Source organism: Ursus americanus, chromosome 21 (genome assembly GCF_024610735.1).
Source record: "Ursus americanus isolate L20-20 chromosome 21, mUrsAme1.1.p, whole genome shotgun sequence".
NCBI classification, from domain to species: Eukaryota; Metazoa; Chordata; class Mammalia; order Carnivora; family Ursidae; genus Ursus; species Ursus americanus.
Genome location: NC_142147.1, coordinates 43,236,662 through 43,257,738, shown reverse-complemented (window position 1 = coordinate 43,257,738; position 21,077 = coordinate 43,236,662). Strand labels below are relative to the sequence as shown.

Below are 21,077 nucleotides of genomic sequence, written 5' to 3'. Positions count from 1 at the left end.
ATTGATATTATGAATACTTTAAATACATCACTAATACTTCTAGAAAAATTCATCAAAATTCCTCAAAAAAATCACAAGAAAAAGCTCAAACAGACCAATTGCAATAGAATAGAACATGTTGTCAAAAAAGATAGTTGTAATGAGTGTTTAGCTCCTAAATTATCATTTCTAAATATCAATGTCATTAAATGGATCCAGCATAGTTAGATAAACAGTTTGGAACAGGGCAAAAAAGGTAGGCCTAGAAATCTTAGGCCAAAAAGAAATGAAAACATCAAAGACTTACAGAAGTGTGACTGGCCAACATTGTGAAAATAGTAGTATAAAAATGACTGTGATAAATATAAATGTAATTTTAAAATGAGTCCAGAATGATACAAGAGAAAATAAATGAAAAATAATTTCACCATTAAATAACTGTTTAATTGAAGAAGTTCTAGTTCCATCATAGTGGTGTAAATCCCTTATAGTTGTCTCTCTCTCTGACTGATATCAGCTAAAAATGCTTGGCAAAATAACAAAACCCAAACACTCGAGGTCAGTAATTAAAATAAACAAAAGAAGTCTATGGAGGGGTGACTGGCTGGTTCAGTAGATAGAGCACTCGACTCAATCTCAGAGTTTGAGTTCAAATTCCAAACTGGGTGTGGAGTCTACTTAAAAAAAAAAAAAATTTAAAAAAGAGGACAGTGGAGAGGAGTGAAAACATTAAAAAATGTGCTGTAAAAGCCCGGACATATTTCTGGCTGCAAGAATCATGGCAAGGAACACTACCAAACTGGAAAGTAAGGGAGGAACATTCTGAAAAAGAGATTACCTAGTTTTGGATACAAACTAGTTCAAAGCTTAGCCTAAACCTGAATCATACGTGCATGAGGAAGACACAAAGCATTGTTAGCAAAGCCTTAGAGAACTAAACTACTTTCCACAAACAGCAGGACAGAATGTACAGTTGAAGTTTTATTGCTTTGATTAATTGCTAAAATATAACAATATTCTACTTTCAATAATGAATAGAAAAACCAGACAGAAGATCAATAAGGAGAGAGGACTTGAACAGTCTAAACAAACTGGACCTAAGAGACATACATGTTGTGTGTTCTACACACAACAGCAGAATACATGTTTTTCTCAAGTACACATGGAACATTCTCTAAGACAGACCACACTAGACCCAAGTCAACTATCAATAAAATTTAGAAGACTGAGAGTGTCTTTTCCAATCACAAAGGAACAAAATTAGAAACCAGAAGCAGAAGGAAAACTAGAAAATACACAAACATGTGGGAATTAAACAACACACACTTAAATAACCAATGGAACAACAAAGAAATTACAAGGGAAATTAGAAAATATCTTGATAAATAAAAACGAAAACAGAACATACCAAACTTATGGATGCAGCAAAACCAGTGCTTTCAGTCTTTCACCACTGAATATGAGGTTAGGTGTGGACTAACATAGATGGTCTTTATTATGCTGAGGCAGTTTCCTTCTATTCCTGGTTTCTTGAGTGTTTTGCCATGGGAAATATTACATTTTGTTAAATGCTTTTTCTACACTGAGATAATTGTGTGGTTTCTTCCCCCTTCATTCTGTTAATGTGTATCACATTGCTTGATTTTATATACTGCATCGTCTTTGTATTCCAGAAATCAATCCCACTTTGTCATGGTGTATAATCCTTTTCATGTGCCGTTGAATTCAGTTTGCTAGTATTTTTGTTGAGAACTTTTGCCTCAATATACATGAGGAACATTGACCCGTGGTTTTCTCTTCTCACACTGGATTTGTCTGGCTTTGGGACCAGGGTAATGCTGGCCCCAGAGTAAGTTTGGGAGTGCTCCTTCCTCTTCAATATTTTGGAAAAGTTTGTGGGAAATTGGTGTTAATTCTTTGCTGAGTAATATTCCATTGTCTATATATATATACCATAGCTTCTTTATTCATTCATCAGTTGATGGACATTTGAGCTCTTTCCAATATTTGGCTATTGTTGATAATGCTGCTATAAACATCGGGTTGCACGAATACCTTCAAATTAGTATAGTTGTATCCTTTGGGTAAATACCTAGTAGTGTAATTGCTGGATTGTAGGGTAGTGCTATTTTTAACTTTTTGAGGAACTTCCATACTGTTTTCCATAGTGGCTGTACCAGCTTGCATTCCCACCAACAGTGTAATAAGAGGGTTCTCCTTTCCACACATCCTCACCAACACCTGCTGTTTCCTATGTTAATTTTAGCCAAGTGACAGGTGTGAGGTGATAACTCACTGTAGTTTTGTATTTCCCTGATGAGTGATGTTGAGCATCTCTGCATGTGTCTGTTCGTTTTTTTTTTTTTTTAAGATTTTATTTATTTATTTATTTGACAGAGACAGCCAGCGAGAGAGGGAACACAAGCAGGGGGAGTGGGAGAGGAAGAAGCAGGCTCCCAGCGGAGGAGCCCGATGTGGGACTCGATCCCGGAACGCCGGGATCACGCCCTGAGCCGAAGGCAGACGCTCAACGACTGAGCCACCCAGGTGCCCCGTGTTCGTTTTTGATTACTGATTCAATCTCTGTATTAGTATAAGTCTGTTTAGATTTTCTATTAGGTCAGGATCTCTTGGGTTTCCCAATTTGTTGGCATACAATTCTTTACAGTCTCTTCTTTAATTTCTGATTTTAGCTGAGTCTTTTCTCCTTTTTTTAGTCAATCTAGCTAATATTTTCTCACTTTGGTTTATCTTTTTGAAGAACCAACTCTTGGTTTCATTGGTTTTTTTCCTATTGTTTTCTATTCTCTACTATGTTTCTATTTTTTATTATTTTCTTTTTTCTACTATCTCTGAGGTTAGTTCATTCTTTTTTTACCTAGTTCTTTGTCGTATGAAGTTAGGTTGTTTTTTGTTTGTTTGTTTGTTTTTAAAGACTTTATTTATTTATTTGAGAGAGAGAGACAGCCAGAGAGAGAGGGAACACAAGCAGGGAGAGTAGGAGAGGAAGAAGCAGGCTCCCAGCAGAGGAGCCTGATGCGGGGCTTGATCCCATAATGCCAGGACCACGCCCTGAGCCGAAGGCAGACGCTTAACGACTGAGCCACCCAGGCGCCCCTGAAGTTAGGTTGTTGATTTGAGAATTTTCTTTCTATAATAAGCATTTAGAGCTATAAACCTCCTTCTTAGTGCTGCTTTCAAGGCATCCCTTAAGTTTTGGTATGTAGTAAGTTTTGAAATTGGAAAATACAAATCCCACTTTTTTCTTTTTCAAGATTTTTTTGACTATCCCAAATCCCTTGCATACCCACATGAATTTTATGATCAGGATGTCAATTTCTATAAATAAGCTGATGGGATTTGGGGTGGTATTGCCATCTGAACAATATTAAGTGTTCTGACTTTGAGAAAATTCTATGTGAAATGAAAAAACAACATAAATCAGAGTTAGAAAAACTGAGAAATGAAGTGATAAATTTCAGGAATACAGTAGAGATAAAAAAATGATTTCAGAATACTAACCTATGAAGAAAAAATGCTCCCAATAGATATTAGGATAAAAATTTTTTTAAATAAAAATTAAGAAATACATAAAAAGTATATGAGAGAAAGTGAATAATCACTTAATGTTTATTTTATCTAGATTTCTGTGTAAGTCTAATAATAAAAGGTTTAATTTTTAAAAATTAAGGATATAAAAGATTCAACCAAATCATAGCTCTACAAATAATTTTGGAAAACAATGATAACTTTTAATCACAACACCTTACAAGATTTGATCCCCCATAACATGTTAGTTGTTAGTCACTCTTCAGTAACTCTGCTCCGATCTACCTGCTGCTCCTAAACACACAACACTCATGTTCCCCTTCAAGCCTTTGCATTTGTTGTTTGCTCTTCTTGGAATGCTCTTCCTCTTATACTCAAATAGCCTGGGACCTTACCCTCCACATCTTACCTCCTCAGAAAAGTGTTCCTGACCATCTTACCTTACCTAAATTTGTCCTGTCCTTAGTTTCCTTTATACTATATTTCACCATGTGAGGTTATTTACCTACTTATTTATGTGTTTATTTTACATTTTCCCTAATATACTATAAACTCCATTTTATTAACCAGTTATAGAAATGCATTTATTTTTAGACAGTGAAACTACATACACAAATCTAGGTGCACAAGAGGACCCAGAGAGCAGTCGAGTCCAAAACACAGATAAAATGGTGCATGAAGAAGAACGACAGTGCCCATTACTGAATTGGGAGGGAAATATGAAAAGAGTAATAAAAGGGAGTAGTTAATGAGGTGAAGATGAAATTCATTTGGTAGCTCATGCACAGCATGTATTTCCCCTCTAGATCACAGGTATTTTCTCCAATGTGAGTGTAGTTTTCCAACCAACATTTCAAGTGTGCGTCTTCTCCTTGACCACTTAGCTTTTACCTACACAGATATATTCCCAAAGCTTGACTTGCTCATACTTACCTGTACACCATCTTCTTGTATCTTCCTTCACAACCATCCAGGGATCTTTTCCTTGCTCCAATAATGTAATCACATCTGGCTTAGAAATGGAATGTCCTGCTTACAAAGAAAAAAAAAAATGGCACATGATGTAGAACAAAACATTGCTTGGTTAAAATTATAATACTAAACTAAAGGTCAAAATGGTAAGATTTTTGAGAAGAGAGGGTAAAGGAACTAAAGAACAAGAAATAAGGTATAATAAGGCCTTTTTTGTGTTATTTTTTTAAATACACTCATAAATCCTCTTTTTCTTGGGAGTATGCATAATACCATAGTTTAAAATACAGAATCTGGAGGCTTGGTTCAATTCTTGTCTTTGACCTTCCAGCTATGTCTAACCTTGGGAAAGTCACCTAGACCCAGCGCTTTAGTATTCTCACTTTTAAAATGTGAACAGAGCTGTTAGGAGGATCAAACAAGTTGATATATATATGTAAAGTGCTCAGAGCATTGCCTATTACATACATAAGAACGATGCTAGCTGTTAACATTATTACTGATATTGTTGTTTTACGAGAAGAGTACACAAGAAGAGCTATCTATAAGACATTCATTCCATTTCAATGTAATGTTCATAGATTACAACTTCCAATCACAAAACAGAATTTCTTATGAAATAAAATGTGTGTGCCTCAGTTTTCAATGAATCCCATTTACCTAATCCATCACTATTTAAACTATAGAGGCTCTTTTAGGGCAATAAGAGCAATTCAGGACCCTGTGTCAAGCTGATTAACCTGCACAGAGCCTGACATGGGGCTCCATCTCATGACACTGAGATCGTGAACCAAGCCGAATCCAAGAGTTGGGTGCTCGACTGACTGAGCCACCCCAGCACTCCTGCATATTATTTTATTTTTTTTAAAGATTTATTTATTTATTTGACAGAGAGAGAGAGAGAGAGAGAGAGAGAGCACGCGTGCAAACAAGCAGCGAGAGCAGGAGAGGGAGAAGCAGGCTCTCTGCCGAGCAGGGAGCCTGACGTGGGGCTTGGTCCCAGGACCCTGAGATTATGACCTGAGCTGAAGGCAGATGCTTCATCGAGTGAGACACCAAGGCACCCTTTTATTGATTATTTTAAATTAAAAGTTCAATGCAGGGGCAACTGGCTAGCTCAGTTGGTAGAGCATGAGACTCTCAATCTCAGGGCCATGAGTTCAAGTCCCACGTTGGGCATGGAACTTACACCTACTTAAAAAAATAAAAAGTTAAATGCAAGAAGAACACTATGGGGCACCTGGGTGGTGCAGTTGTTAAGTGTCTGCCTTCGGCTCAGGGCGTGATCCCAGCATTCTGGGATCGAGCCCTGCATCAGGCTCCTCCGCTGGGAGGCTGCTTCTTTTTCTCCCACTCCCCCTGCTTGTGTTCCCTCTCTTGCTGGCTGTCTCTCTCTCTCTGTCAAATAACTAAATAAAATCTTAAAAAAAAAAAAAAAAAGAACACTATGATCCCCACTTTGTCTTCAGAAAGGAAATAAATCTCTTAATGGAAGGTACCCTCCCTGTATCAGGAGATAAAGAGACACCCTTATAACAAATATAGGAAATTTAAAGCTGAGAAGGCTGTGTTAACAACCCTTGTTACCTTTTACTAATTTACTACCCCAGCCCAAATTGTGTTTAAGATTACTTACTACTTGAAATTCCAAACATAAGTTTTCTTTGTCCTGTCAAATCTTCACAGATTTGTCGTCTCCTTGTCTAAAAAGTATAAAACCTGTCTGATTTCATCATTTTGGGGGTCCCGGTTTCATTTTGAGGACTCTGTGTACACATAAACTTTTTTTTTTTCCTCCAGTTAATCTGTCTCACATCAATTTAATTCTTAGACCAGCTAGAAGAATTCTGAAGGGTAAAGGAAAATCCTTCCCCCTTAACAATATTTAATGGAGAGGCAATTTCCAAACTGACAAAGCTCAAACCATTTCTTTGGGAGAAAATAACAAAGAAATGTAACTAGTTTCCTAAAAGCAGCTCTGAAAATCACAGTGGAAAAAAATGCTTATCTTAAAGAACAGACTCTAAATTATCCTAAATCAACAGACGCTGATAAACATACCCAATGAGACCAAGGTATCATAGTTTTCCATCATCACATCCCGGTACAAGTTCTTCTGAACAGAATCAAGATATTCCCACTCCTGCTGAGAGAAGTCTATGGCCACATCACTGAATGTCATAGATCTCTGAAATGGCAAACCCATGTATTACTAGAGAAATTAGAGAAATATTTTGTTGAAGATGGAAGGAGAGGAGATAAAGACTGCACTGCAGGAAGAAAGCAATATAGCAAGTATGTAGGCTAAAAATCTCTAACACACGAGGGGACTGAAGCAGAATATATACGTATTTTTTAAGAAGCCTGCTGGAACAGACAAAATATTCCTTAAATATTTGAATCATTTGAGACTAGATAAAATAATAACCACTGACTATTAAATAGTGAATTCAAGCATAATGTTTGTTATCTGTCACATAAACTCAGTAAACATGGGTTGCTGAAGAAAATCTGCTTTTTAGAGAAGAGAAAATTTAATCAAATATTTTTCAAAATGTAGTAGGAAGTCTCAATTTTAGAAAATAAGGTTTGTATAAAATTAAGAATTCCCTCAAGCATGAAATACTTCATTATGTCAGATCCTACCATAAATATTTTTTCTTGTTTTGATAATCCCCATGTACTTTCTGGCACATGATATAATTTATGGATATGTTATATTTAATCATTAATACAGGTAGAATATATCAAATTTGTAAGGTCTTCCCCAATTCTGTGATTCTGTGTTCACCTACTACTTATGATGATATGTAGTTTTCTTGTTGTCATCTACCATCTGTCACTGAACACCTAGCTTATGCTGAGTATGGTAGGTAGCTTCTACTTAGGTTACCAATGATCACCTGCGGGTATTTATGCCCTTGTGTACTCTCCTTCACATGTGTGTGAGCTGAACTCAGTGACTTGCTTTTAATAAATAGAATATAACTAAAGTGATGAAATGTTACTTCTGACAGATTACAAAAGACTATCATTGCCACATTGTTTGCCCTCTTTTGATGTCTCACTTGCTTAACCAAGAGTGGCCTCCAGTCAACAGCCCATGAGCAACTGGATCCTGTCAAACCCAGGTGAGTGAGCTTGGAAACAGATACACCCAATGTTGGCCTTAAGATGACTTTAGCCCTAAGACCTTGATAGCCTTGTAAGAGATCCAGACAGGAAAGCAAGCTAAGCCATGCCTAGATTTCCAAACCACTGAAACTGTAAGATAAATGTTTACTGCTTTGAGCTACTAAGTGTTGGCGGAATCTGTTATACAATAGATAACTAATACATTGAGTTAAAGAATACTGAAGAAGGATGATGAATTATGCAGATATCACCTAAATTTAGTATGTTTCACCCAACAACAGAACAGTCCTCATATTTATCTCTCAGGGATTTCCTGCCAAAGTCTATGACTCAGTTTGCAAATCACAATTATATACTAATTCACACAAATTATGAGATTTTACTCTACAATGAGACTTAAGTCATTCAATACCAAATTTCTATCCTATCTACCCATAAATCTCAAGTCTGGAAAATTTCAAAGGCTTTTCATGGATGGTTGAATACAACCATTGTACCCATCTGTCCACACTACAGAACAACCTCACATAACATAAATCTTTACTTTAAAGGACATATCTCCTCCACCACTCCATCACTGCCCTTGATAAAAGAATGCACACTTAAGACATGTTGAATAATTTTGCAGTAATAACATAAACACTAGTTAGTTTACAAGAGGTCATATAGAGAGGATGCTGGGTAATCTAGTATCACATTTCACTGGAACAAAAGATGGGAAGAAGGTTATTGGACGGGACTTCTGCTGGTAGTAAACTTTAGAAAAATTAATGAAAATACTCACATGACCTAAAAAAAAACCACACATATTTCAAGAAGGAGAGAAACACCAACTTACGTGGGCCATGGTTTTAGACTTGCAAGAGCGGATCAGTCCTCACGATTCCTCTAACAGAAAAGCACAGATCCAGAAAGTCAGAGCTGGGAGAAGAGAAAGACCTTGAGACCGATTTTGCTTTAGTGTTTCCAACAGGACATAAATTAATGTTAGGACAGTCTACTCCAGGTTCCAAACCTATTATCCATCACACATAATTTGGGGAGATTAGGATTCTAGATAAGGCCATTTCTTTCTCCAAATCCTAGGGGTCTCTGACGAACAAAATCATAGAACAGAAGCATATCTGCACTAAAGTCAGACCTAGATATGTCAGCAGAAGCTCTCTGGCCACTGCATCACTTTGGTGAGGCAGATGCAGACCCAAGAATGGGCAGTGCAGTCTTATTTTGATCCTCTTCCTTCTACTCTCATCTTCTGAGACTGAAAAGAGCCTACATCATCTTAATGAGAACCTCTTTTGTGGCTTTGGAACTGAGTGAAGTTGGTTAAGACACTGGAGATGGAACGTCAGTGTTCAGTACGTTAAGTCTAGCAAATCTTACTAGTTAAATACATGACAAACCATCACTGTACTACAACACAAAGTAGATATCAAATGCGAAGTTGGAAAAACTATTTAAGGATATGAGACATATTCCAGAGTTGTCAAGAATAGTGTCGTCAAGAACAGTGTTGTCAAGAATAATTAGATTGACCAATATAATTATTATGTTTTTAGAAACCTAAGAATACATCAATCAGTGTAGAGAAAAAGTGGCAGAAAAACAGACAATTGAAATCAGTAGATAAAAAAGTCTGGAAGGTTACGGGGCTATCCAATAACAGTGCTTTTCTTTTTATTTTGATCTTGATTTTTCTTTTGTTATTTACTTATTTATTGAGATTATTTATTTGAGAAAGAAAGAAAGAGCAAGCACACAATGGGAAGGAGCAGAAGGAGAGGGAGAGAATCTCGAGCAGACTCCCTGCCAAGTGCAGAGCCCAACTCAGGGCTTGATCTCAGGACCCTGAGATTATGACCTGAGCCGAAATCAGGAGTCTGACATTTAATCAACTAAGCCACCAAGGTGCCCCTTTCTTGATTTTTCTTTTTAAAGCTTGCTTCATAATTACTGTAACAATGACTATAGGTTAGCTTGAAATATATGTGTGTGTTTTCTTTGTTAGCAGGAAGATATCCAAAAAGGAGAATTCAAGAAAGTCCTTTGTTATCTAAAGTTAGTCTGTTTTACTGAATAGCTTATCTTTTGTCTGTTTCCTTTGGATCCCACTATCTGAACTCATGCTATCATTGCTTCAGGTATGATGGAGTTCTTTTTTTTTTTTTTTTAAGATTTTATTTATTTATTCGACAGAGATAGAGACAGCCAGCGAGAGAGGGAACACAAGCAGGGGGAGTGGGAGAGGAAGAAGCAGGCTCATAGTGGAAGAGCCTGATGTGGGGCTCGATCCCATAACGCCAGGATCACGCCCTGAGCCGAAGGCAGGTGCTTAAGCGCTGTGCCACCCAGGCGCCCCACAGGTATGATGGAGTTCTGTCTAGAAGAAACAGGAAGCAGTCTCTGTGTAATCTCTTATACAAACCGATGATACTCGTGCAGCTTTATGTCAAGTCTTCTTGACCGAAGGGTTTGTTTTCTAAACCTGTCAGCTAAGCCATCATGTCCCCCAGACAACAACTGAATTGATATCCTATTAGTTTTACTTTACATCTAAAAAAAATTAGAAGGAAAACTGTGATATAAAAGTCACAGCACAGGGGCGCCTGGGTAGCGCTGTCCTTAAGCATCTGCCTTCGGCTCAGGGCGTGATCCCGGCATTCCAGGATCGAGTCCCACATCGGGCTCCTCCGCTGGGAGCCTGCTTCTCCCTCTCCCACTTCCCCTGCTTGTGTTCCCTCTCTTGCTGGCTGTCTCTCTCTCTGTCAAATAAGTAAATAAAATCTTAAAAAAAAAAACAAGTCACAGCACAAAATCCACTTATTACCCCAGATATTCCATAGAATTGGTATATTTTGTTTATATCCTGACTGTTGCTATAGATACACTGGTGTGTCTTTCCTGTATTCACAAAGTAGGTCACCTAAATCTCTCCACTGGTCTTCACCACACACTGCCTTACAATTATTTCTATTCAGATTTTACCTCATTTTAGATAATAAGTTTTTAAAGGAAGCAACTATGGCTATCCAGGATTGTAATATTCCAAAGCCAAAAATTTCTAGGTCTAGAATTTTGTAGGCACTTAACAGAAGTCTGATTTTTTTAAACCACAGAATTCCATTTCTAGGAACTTTTTAAAGGAAATAACTATAGAAGTATGTAGGGCATGTGCACAATGATGTTCACTGGAGAATAATTTTTGATAACCAAAAATTAAAAACGTAACTTTCTCACAGAAGCCAACAGGTTAAATATATTATGGTCTGCAATATGGTGACACAATGTGGCTTCATTCATAATCCACAGGAAATGATGGAAAACAATATTAACTCAGTGAAGAAGACAGGTTTTAAAAGGTATGAATAATGTAGGAGGTGATGTTCTGTTGAAATTAAGAACACAGGCTCTATTGTCAGACTTCTAGGAATTGAAAATAAGCTTTAAGCTGTGAGGGTTAATAATACCTCAGTGCCTCTGTTTATTACAAAATTAGCAAAGAAAGGTTAAGAAAATTACCTACTATGTATGACTATTTTGAAGAATAAACAAGACAACCTATATAAACACTAAAAAATATAAGATGGCTAATATAAATTATTTATCACTACTGAAAATGAAAGTCATTACATGATGCCTTTCCTTAATCCATTATCATACATGGAAATTAATTCTGCTGCATTATGTTTTTCTCATAGAAAATTTGTGCTTCTTGGCTTTCTCTTTACTTTTAAAAATTTCAGTTCCTATCTTTGAGAAAATATAATTCTTCTTAATAAAATCATTAGTAACGAGAGAGAGATTACCAGACAGGAAAAGACATTATGTCCCTTTCCTCACTCCCAGCAGCTATGTAAACACACACAAGCGGATTTATGATGCTGAATGGAGTTCTTGCTCTCTATGGCTGCTGGGGACTGATAAAGGGTATATATTAAGTATATATACGTATATATACGTATATGTATATATACGTATATATACGTATATATACGTATATACATATACGTATATATACGTATATACGAATATGTATATACACACATATATAATATATATCAATACCTATAATCACGATGTGATAAAATGCAATCTTAACAAATGAGTGAATCTTATTCTGCATAATAGGGGGATTTATATTACAATCTTTATCTTCTGTTATAAAAACTATCTTTGGAAATATTATTTGTACTTCCCAGACACCTAGAATTGGAATTTAGTGCGATTTTCTCTGAAAGTAACCTTAAATCTGTAAATTATTAATTATGATCAGCACAGTTTTGACTTGCTCTGATTCCAATCTGGAGCAGTTCATAGGCAACATGGTGGTCTCCTGTATTGATGCCAAACTTACTGCAGACACCCAATGGGCATGGTGCACTACAGTACAGATCTCCTGGGCTCAAGTGATCCTTCCTGCCACAGCCTCCCAAGTAGCTGGGACTACAGGCACATGCCACTGCTTAAATTATTAATTATGAAAGGATGTATTATTTAGTAATTTGGTGCCACAATAAGATTTTGAACAACATTCCTAACATCTAAAAGGTGAAAAATGAATGTTCTTCAAAGGAGATCCCTGGCCATTTCCTCCTCCCTAACAAACAGAGGTACAAGGAAACCCATGATTGGGCTAGATTTCTTTTTCAAACTAAGAGTAGAACTCTGTCTCTTTTATTTCACCAATTATGTTTGACAAAAACAAAGCCACACAGAAATCTTAACACATAAATGGGAAACACGATCACCAAAATACTAAAAGTGATTATTTTCAGACAGTGAGATTTTCTTCTCACATTTCTTAGAATATTAATTTCTTTTGCAATAAGTCTGCATTAATTCTATTATAATAAATACAACATAAAGATATTCAAAAGTATTTAAGATATTTAAGTCACTCTTGTGGCAGAGGCTGTATTTTCATCATTTAAAAAAATCTATACTGGGATGCCTGGGTGGCTCAGTCGGTTAAGTGTCTGCCTTTGGCTCAGGTCATGATCCCAGGTTCCTGGGACTGAGTCCTGCATCGAGCTCCTTGCTCAGCGGAAGCCTGCTCTCCCTCTGCCTGCTGCTCCCCCTGCTTGTACTCTCTCTCTGACAAATAAATAAATAAAATCTTTTTTAAAAATTAAAAAAATTTAAAACTCTGTACATACTAGGCCTGCCATGAAAAATCAGTGATTGAAACAACTACCACTTACCTGTTCTTTAATAGCCTTTAGTCGTATTACACGGATATAATCAGATACATTTCACTATAAAGATTTTTCCATTAACAGAAAGGAAATGGCCTTTGCAGATTAGAGAATATGTATGTAAAATAGGCAGAAAAGTTTTTTGAGTACACAGAAGCTGTCCAATAAATATGGCTACATACCTTCCATTCTTTTCTGAAAAACCAATTAAAATATCATTTTGGATACAATCCTCCCAAAAGGGTTTTACAAAATTCTATTTTTAAAAATGAACTTCATATATAATTTAAATTTTTCTCTTTTGTAAAACCCCAAAAGGGTTTTTACAACATTCTGTTTTTAAAAATGAACTTCATATATAATTTTAAATTTTTCTAGATTTTATTTATTTGAGAAAGAGAGCACGCATGCACACCAGCAGGCGGTGCAGCAAAGGGGGAGGAAGAAGCAGACCCTCTGCTGAGCAGGGAGCCTGACATGGGGCTCAATCCCAGGACTCTGAAATCATGACCTGAGCCGAAGGCAGACGCTGAAGCAACTGAGCCACCCAGGCACCCCTAAAATTTTCTTGAATACTATATCCACAAACAAAGATGGTTTCATTAGATAAGTCTCTTTCCTTATAATAACTAATTCTTATAAACAGAAATTGCATCACCTGCATAATATTCTCTCATTGATGTCAAGAGCTTTCTCAACCATTCCCATTATCTTGATCACTAATTTTGTGCAAAATGGTCCCAATGTATAACAATTTTTGATTCTAGATAAAACCAAGTGTAAATTTTTTGAGTTATGTACACCCCTGGAAAATTAGTGTTTCCAAATATATGCAGCAATTATCTACACAATTTCAGGGAGCTGTGGTTCCCTCTACACTCACAAATACAAAGGACCCCTGTTAAGAAATCCTGGTCTTGGACACTTGAATTCTGACTCAGTCCCTTAACTTGTAAAAACACATCACAACCTCATATTTTCATTGCTTCTTAACTACAGAAACCTGAAAGGGAATCATCAGTCACCACAGTGCTGAGCATTTATGTTCTACCCTCCATGGCTACATCCGCTGTGACCTCATGCATATTAACCAGAATGAAGCAAGACTGTTCACACGTTGTTCCTCCCTTTAGGGCTCAAAGAATGCGGACATTCTCAAGTGTGTAAATGAACCCCAGAAAACTCCCGGGAGGGGCAGTCCCAGGAAGGAATACCATTCTTGGAGTCTATCCACACGTTCCTAGAAGCCTTTCTCTGGGGGAATCATGATCTAAAATTCCCATTCTAACAGCTGGTCTGTACCTTTTTACCAAAATCCTCCATGGAGAGCTCAGTATATGGTTTCCCGCCAGGAGTCGTTTCTCTGTGGTAGTCATACGTGGCTGACAGGAAGGTGGAGGAAGCGGCAGCAAACCCAGAGCCACCGGTCCCAGAGCCACTCACCAAGCTCAGATGAAGGACACGGACCTTACGTCTCCGTCACAAGAGGGCAACGGCGCACCTCCCCTAGTCTTACCACTGCACCCCAGTTCCGCCTCCCACAAACACACACTCTTCCCGTCTTTCTCACAAGGACACAAGCACCCTTCTCTGCGGCTTGAGCACCCACAGGCCTGAAGGGACCGGCACCCGAGCTCCTGACTCCCACTCTCACCGCCACTCGCCGTGCACGCGGGCTCCACGCTACGTCCGCACAGCCTTTTCCACGGCGACCCACAAGGACGTCTTCCTCACACTGGGGCCACTCACGGGCGGCGCCCACCAAGGGACACGCAAAAAGAGCCCGAGGTCCCAGTCATCACGCGCACCGTGGGACGCGGAGCGCAGGGTCGTAAAAGTCCGGAAGTAAAACAACCAGCTCCGCGCCCGAGCCCCGGAGACTTCTGGGAGTGGCCGCGCGGTCCGGACGTGCGCAAACGCAGATCACAGGCCTGCGGGAGGCGGGGACCTGAGGCGAAGGGCGCGTGCGGCGGTTGTTCTTGCCGGGAGAAGGCGAGTCCGGCTGGTCCCGGACCAGGGAGTTTTGGGAAGGGGACTGCGGAGCGCTTCTCTTCGGAGGCCTTAGGCGTGTGTGTGAGGGTTCGCCCTGTAGAATCAGCGATGTGGCCCCGAGGACCATGGTGTGCTTGCCAAGATGTGAGCATCTGAATGTGGGATGCTGAGTCTGTTGTGTCCCCTGAAATAAAGACAACCTGTTCAGTAATGTATGTAAATGTTAACTTTTATACCACGGGGAAAGGTCTAGCGTGTCCAGTGAATTGTTAAGTAAACGATTAACATACTATACAGGTGACGTTACATTCTTCATTCCATTGCGTTCTTCATCCTTAGAAACATTAAAGATGGACTGAATAATTAGAAGTGGCAAAAAAAAAAAAAACAAAACAACAACAAAAAAAAAAAACAGAAAAACACAACCCCCAAAACCGATCTGAAGAAATATCTTGTAAGTATTTTTATTATTTTGGTTTAGGCTACAGATTTTCTAAACGTAAGCAACGTGAGAAATCCAGAGACAGAGAGACAGAGAACCTTCACATTATCGTTATTTGCAAATCTTAATGGTTATTTATAAATATACAAAATATTTGAATAGTATAAGTAAATAAAACAAAAACAAAAACAACATCTATGAATTTGGGGGAATATTTATAGCAGATTAAATGGACAAATAGGTATTAATTTAATGTCTTTCTCACTTAAAATATTGGTCAATACCCTAAGAGAAGAAGGAACAAGGACTAAAAAATTAATCATTCACAAATACCAATAAAGTAGTAAAAAAACACAGTGAAGCCACAACCTATGAACTTCTTGATCAGGGGAGGAAAAATAATTTTCCTTCTACCCTTCTGAGCAGCTGGCTGAGACCCCTGTAATAAAAGACAAGATTAACGGCAGAAAAACAGCTTATCAAAGTGGGCAGTAGGTATCACCTAGGAGAAATCTGAAACAAAAATAACTCAAATCTGCTTAGAATTCCAAATTATATAGCATCTTCAACAAAGAACAGTAAGTTTATAGGGAAATGACAGGACAAAGCAGTTTTAGGCTTCCAAGAGCAGCAAACTGTGGGAAGGTAAATATACAAGAGGAAACATGGTGTAGGGTTTGTTTGCAGATTCCTCTGATGCCCTCTCTGGGGTGAGTAGTCTGTCTCCTGCAAAATAACTTTTTTTGCCTTTAGGCAGAAAAGGGGGAGTTCTTCATGGGTTTGTAGCTCCTTAATTGCCTTCAGCTCAAAATAACTTTAATGTCAAAGAAATATATTTGGAGGTGACATATTCCGGTTTCTTTCAATCAATTCTCTCCTCCATTAAATCAGTTCTTAGATGAATCTCCTGAGTAATCCTGTACATCTACCGTTTCTAAAACCGTTCTCAGCAGCCTCTTTCTCTTCGTTTTCTTTATATTTATTCATAGGCTACCACATTCTCTTCATTACCATTGTTCTCTTCTTTATATATCAGAAAAATATCATCATACATTACCTACTAGGTTTTCCCTGGAACTCTTGCTGGTCCTCAATAACTCTCCTCAACTAGGCAATAAGCCAGGAGGCATTTCTGTCCTTTGGGTTGGTACAAAGGAAAGAGAGAAACAAAAATCAAAACTCTTAACTTTCACAATTGAGGACTAGGTGAAAGCCTACAAATATTATGCTCCCCTCAAGAACATTTAAGGTTATTTAATTTTCTGGAAGGTCTTGATGGCAAGAGAAGATTGTAAAGCATTGCAGACAAGTTTCTTGCCCATACATTCTGCTCTGAGTGCCTAAATCCAAATGAGAATTTAGAGGTTTATAGGTTTATTTTGTTAAAATATTTTATTTATTTATTTGATAGAGAGCACACGCAAGCAAGCATGCACAAGCAGGGGGAGCGGCAGGGAGAGGGAGAGGGAGAAGCAGGCTCCCCACTGAGCAGGGAGCCCAATGCATCCCCTTTAATCACAATTTTTTAAAATGTTATAATCGACCTTAAAAATTCCAGAATGTGTAACTCTTTCTTAAAGATGGGCTACACAGATTGACTTGCTTCTGAAAATGGGGGGGACAAAGGGGTAAAAAGAAAGATCTCAATAAAAGAAGGGCAAACTAAAAATAAAGCAAGTGGAGGTGCCTGACTGGCTAGGTAGGTAGAGTGTGTGACTCTTGATCTGAGGGTGGTGAGTTGGAGCCCACACGTTGGGTATAGAGCTTGGTCAAAAAAACCAAAAAAGGCAGAAAGAAGGAAATAACAAAGATGAAGGCAGAAAGTAATTCAACAGAAAACAGAAAATAAAAAACAATAAAATATGACAAAATGTGCAAACTATTCCTACTGTATAACCTGTATGTATCTTACCATTTACTGTGTGAACTGTTAATATAATGTCTAACTTGTTCAATTAAAAATACGAGGAGGGGCACCTGGGTGGCTCAGATGGTGAAGCATCTGCCTTTGGCTGAGGTCATGATTTCAGGGTCCTGGGATGGAGTCCCGTGTCAGGCTCCCTGCTCAGTGGGAAGTCTGTTTCCCCCTTTGCCTCTGCCTCTCTCCTCCGCTTATGCTCTCTCTCTCCCTCAAACGAATAAATAAAAATCTTAGAAAAAAAACCCTGAAAAAAATTAAAGGACAAATTATCAATGAACTACATAATAACAACTTTTAAGGGAGGATTTAAGTGGAAGCATTCTTCTTCTTTTTTTTTAATTCATTCATTGGTGTTTGAGATCTGCTTAATGTAGACACTCAAGGCTTGGGAGGAGTGGGGAGTGCTCAGGAACTGGACAGGCAGGTAAGGTGGGTCACAGGCTCACACCTGGCCCCAGGAGGGGATGCCAAGTGGTGGGGGCTGGCCCAGGTAGGTAGACCTACCAGGGGACCTGTAGGTCAGACCTTGAGAAGGTATCTAAGTCAGGTGCTGAGTGCCCAGGGCCAAAGCCTAGCCCAGGGAGGAAGGGTTTGGGCCTGATTGGGGGCTAGCAGAACCTAGAGGCCTCCCTGAGCTGGGCTGGAACTCAAAGCATGTCTGCTGGTTGGACTCAGACAGCTTCTGGAGACAGATGTGGAGGCAGAGGTTCTCTTCCGGGTGGTCCAGACACAAGCTGCTCTGGTCCAACACCAAGCTGATGGCAGCATCTTCTGCTTCCCTGAGCCATCATCCTCACCTTTCCCTCTCGCCCGCACAGGCTTGCCCAGATCCAGGTTGGGGTGACATCTGGCTGGGGAGCCAAAAGGGCCTTACAATCATTGATGGGGTGCCTGTTGCACTGACAGCTGCCACCTGGCAGTAGGTGGAGGTGCCAGGTTGAAATTAAAGCTTTTTTTTTTTTTTTTTTTTAAGAGAGAGAACACACACGTGGGTACCAGGAGGGAGGGGCAGAGGGTTAGGGAGAGAGAATCTTAAGCAGGCTCCACACCCAGTGAGGAGACACACTTAGGGCTCATCTCAGGACCCTGAGATCATGACCTGAGCCAAAATCAAGAGTCCAGCTTAACCACCTGAGCCACTCAAGTGCCCCTGAAATTGAAGAATTCTAACAATTATTGGTGTGTGGAAAACTGTAAGTATCAATTAGATGTGGACTTTCTTACGTTAAAATGCTTGTTCTATTTCTATATTAGCAGCCTACAGAAGCAAACAAGAGTGAAAATTTTCCAAAGTGATAAAAGAAAAAAAATGGATCGAGAAAGAATAGGTAAACGTGAAAGAAAACAAGAAATTAAGAGAAAAACACAGAAAGAACATGAGACAACTAAAAATGATTCATGTTTATCAATAATCATTGGTAATTTAAGTGGATTAATTCCATTAAAAATTTAAAAATTAAGGAGGTCTCAATTTCATTATTGAGACTCCACTGCACAAAATAAAACTTTGGGGTTTTTCCTATTAAAAATATAAAAATAGGGGCACCTGGCTGGCTCAGATGGAGCATGCCACTCTTGATCTTGGGGTTGTGAGCTCAAGTCCCACTTAGGGTGTGGAGATTACTTAAAAAATATAATCTTCAAAAAAATAAATAAAAATAAAAATGTAGGTGTAGGTGTTAAACGGGTCACATCTAAAGCTTAAGGAGAAAGGCAATGAAAAAGATGATAAAAATTATACCAGTTAAATACTTACAAAAGAAAGTTAACATAACTTTGGAGCAGACAAGATTAATTTGAAAGGATGACTATAGATTAAAAAAAAAAACCACTACATGTTGATAAAAAGTTTAATTCTCTAGAAAGATGCAACTTCTAAAATTGTATGTATCTTATTTTATATTCCAGTGACATATAAATTCAAAAATGGGTAAATCTATGAGGATCAATGGACAGTTTTGACATATAATTATGATCTTTAAATCAGATGTCCCTCAGTGATTAAAAGTTTAAACTGGCAAAAGTAATAATAGGGAAATTTTAATAAGCCACTGAAAACTACATGACAAAAAATGGATAACATTACTTTTTAAAATATTTGTTTGTTTGTTTGTTTATTTATTTATTTATGAGAGAGTGAGCTGGGGAAGGGCAGAGGGGGAGGGAGAGGGAAAGAGAGGAGAGATAATCTCAAGCTGACTCCACAATGAGCACAGAGCCCTGACATGGGGCTCAATCCCACAACCCTGAGATTTGGCCTGAGCCGAAACTGAGTTGGATGTTTAACCAACCGACTGAGCCACCCAGGTGCCTGAACTTAATGAAGTCTCTGGATATAATTTCCAATTTATAGGAAAAATGAGGGACAAATCAACAAATCATATCAGGAGGAAATAAATCAAGAATGTGGGCACTCTAGACACGTTACAAAAAAATCAAAGACATAGGGATGCCTGGGTGGTTCTGTCCATTAAGTGTCTGCCTTCGGCTCAGATCATGATCCCAGGGTCCTGGGATCGAGGCCCACGTCTGAATCCCTGCTCAGTAGGGAGCCTGCTTCTCCCTCTCCCCCTGGTTGTGCTCTCTCTCTGTGTCAAATAAATAAAATAAAAATCCTTAAGGGGCGCCTGAGTAGCGCAGTTGTTAAGCGTCTGCCTTCGGCTCAAGGCGTGGTCCCAGCATTATGGGATCGAGCCCCACATCAGGCTCCTCCGCTGGGAGCCTGCTTCTTCCTCTCCCACTCCCCCTGCTTGTGTTCCCTCTCTCGCTGGCTGTCTCTCTGTCAAATAAATAAATAAAATCTTAAAAAAATATATATCAAAGACATAAAAAAGTACTACCTTAGAAAAGAAAAAAAAAATCCCAAATGCAATATATTAACTTAGACTAGATACTGATTAAAAAAGAAATATTTATATTACAAATTTAGGAAAAATCTTCAAAAGAATAATTTACTTTTTACTAGCCCATTAATTCCTACCTAATCTTAAATGTGAATAGAGAATATGAATTGTTGCTATTTTCATAATCTCTACACACCCTAAATCATATACTTATTTCCAGAATTATGTAAAATTTAATGAGTGGATTTAAGAAGCTGTCTGAAATTAAACTGATAAAATCTCACTCATAAAACTATCAGCAACAGAAGTAGTGATGAGAGTACCAGCTCATATTTATCGAACACAGGTTATATGCCAGATAATCTTCCAAGGTTTTACAAGTATGACTTTAATTAATCTCCATAATAAGACTATCATGTATTCCTGATTAGCATTTTGCAAATGATGCCATGATAGATGATAAGTATCCTGGCCGATAACACACTGTCCATAAGTTGGTAGAATGGCAACGATGACAGGTAAGGTAACTGATGTGGCTTAAAGAATTTCTGTATACATGACACAAACACGTTTATTATTAATTTTGGAGAGTTGAACAATGATTGAGCAGTGTTGGCAGGTATGGTGATTTAAAAATATGTCTGCAAGTGTTTTGACACTTCCCCCTTCAAAAGGTGAAGCTGGATTCCTCTCCTGGTGAATGTGCGCTGGACTTGACCTATTTACTACTAAGGAGGATGAGGCAGAAGTGACTGCCAAGGCTAGATTATAGCAAGGATCACTTCTGAGAAAAGCCAATTATCCTATTGCAAGGACACTCAAGCAGCACATGGAAAGGTCCCGCCAGAGAGGAAATATTTGCCAGGATGAACTTATGAGCCACAAAACTAAGGCACCTTTGAAAGCGGATCCTCCAACCCCAGTCAATCCCTTCAAGATCTTCAATCCATAGATATCTGGCACCAGAACTCCTTCGCACATCTGCTCCCAAATTCCTGACCCACAGAAACTGTGAGAAGCAGACATACTTACTCAGATTTTCAGGTAGC

At 38.5% G+C, this 21,077-nt stretch overlaps 1 protein-coding gene across 1 annotated transcript in view; it reads right to left on the bottom strand.

The window, feature by feature from the left end:
* The window catches only part of LOC148108260 (uncharacterized), a 29,221-nt gene that overhangs the window by 4,159 nt on the left and 3,985 nt on the right, over positions 1-21,077 (bottom strand). The window contains exons 2-6 of the mRNA XM_045786123.2: positions 16,322-21,077; positions 14,485-15,006; positions 8,474-8,556; positions 6,562-6,688; positions 4,462-4,560 (exon numbers count right to left, since the gene is read on the bottom strand). Of these exons, the coding sequence (XP_045642079.2) occupies positions 4,462-4,560; positions 6,562-6,688; positions 8,474-8,482 (235 nt within the window). The 5' untranslated portion in view covers positions 8,483-8,556; positions 14,485-15,006; positions 16,322-21,077. The remainder of the gene's footprint in view (positions 1-4,461; positions 4,561-6,561; positions 6,689-8,473; positions 8,557-14,484; positions 15,007-16,321) is intronic.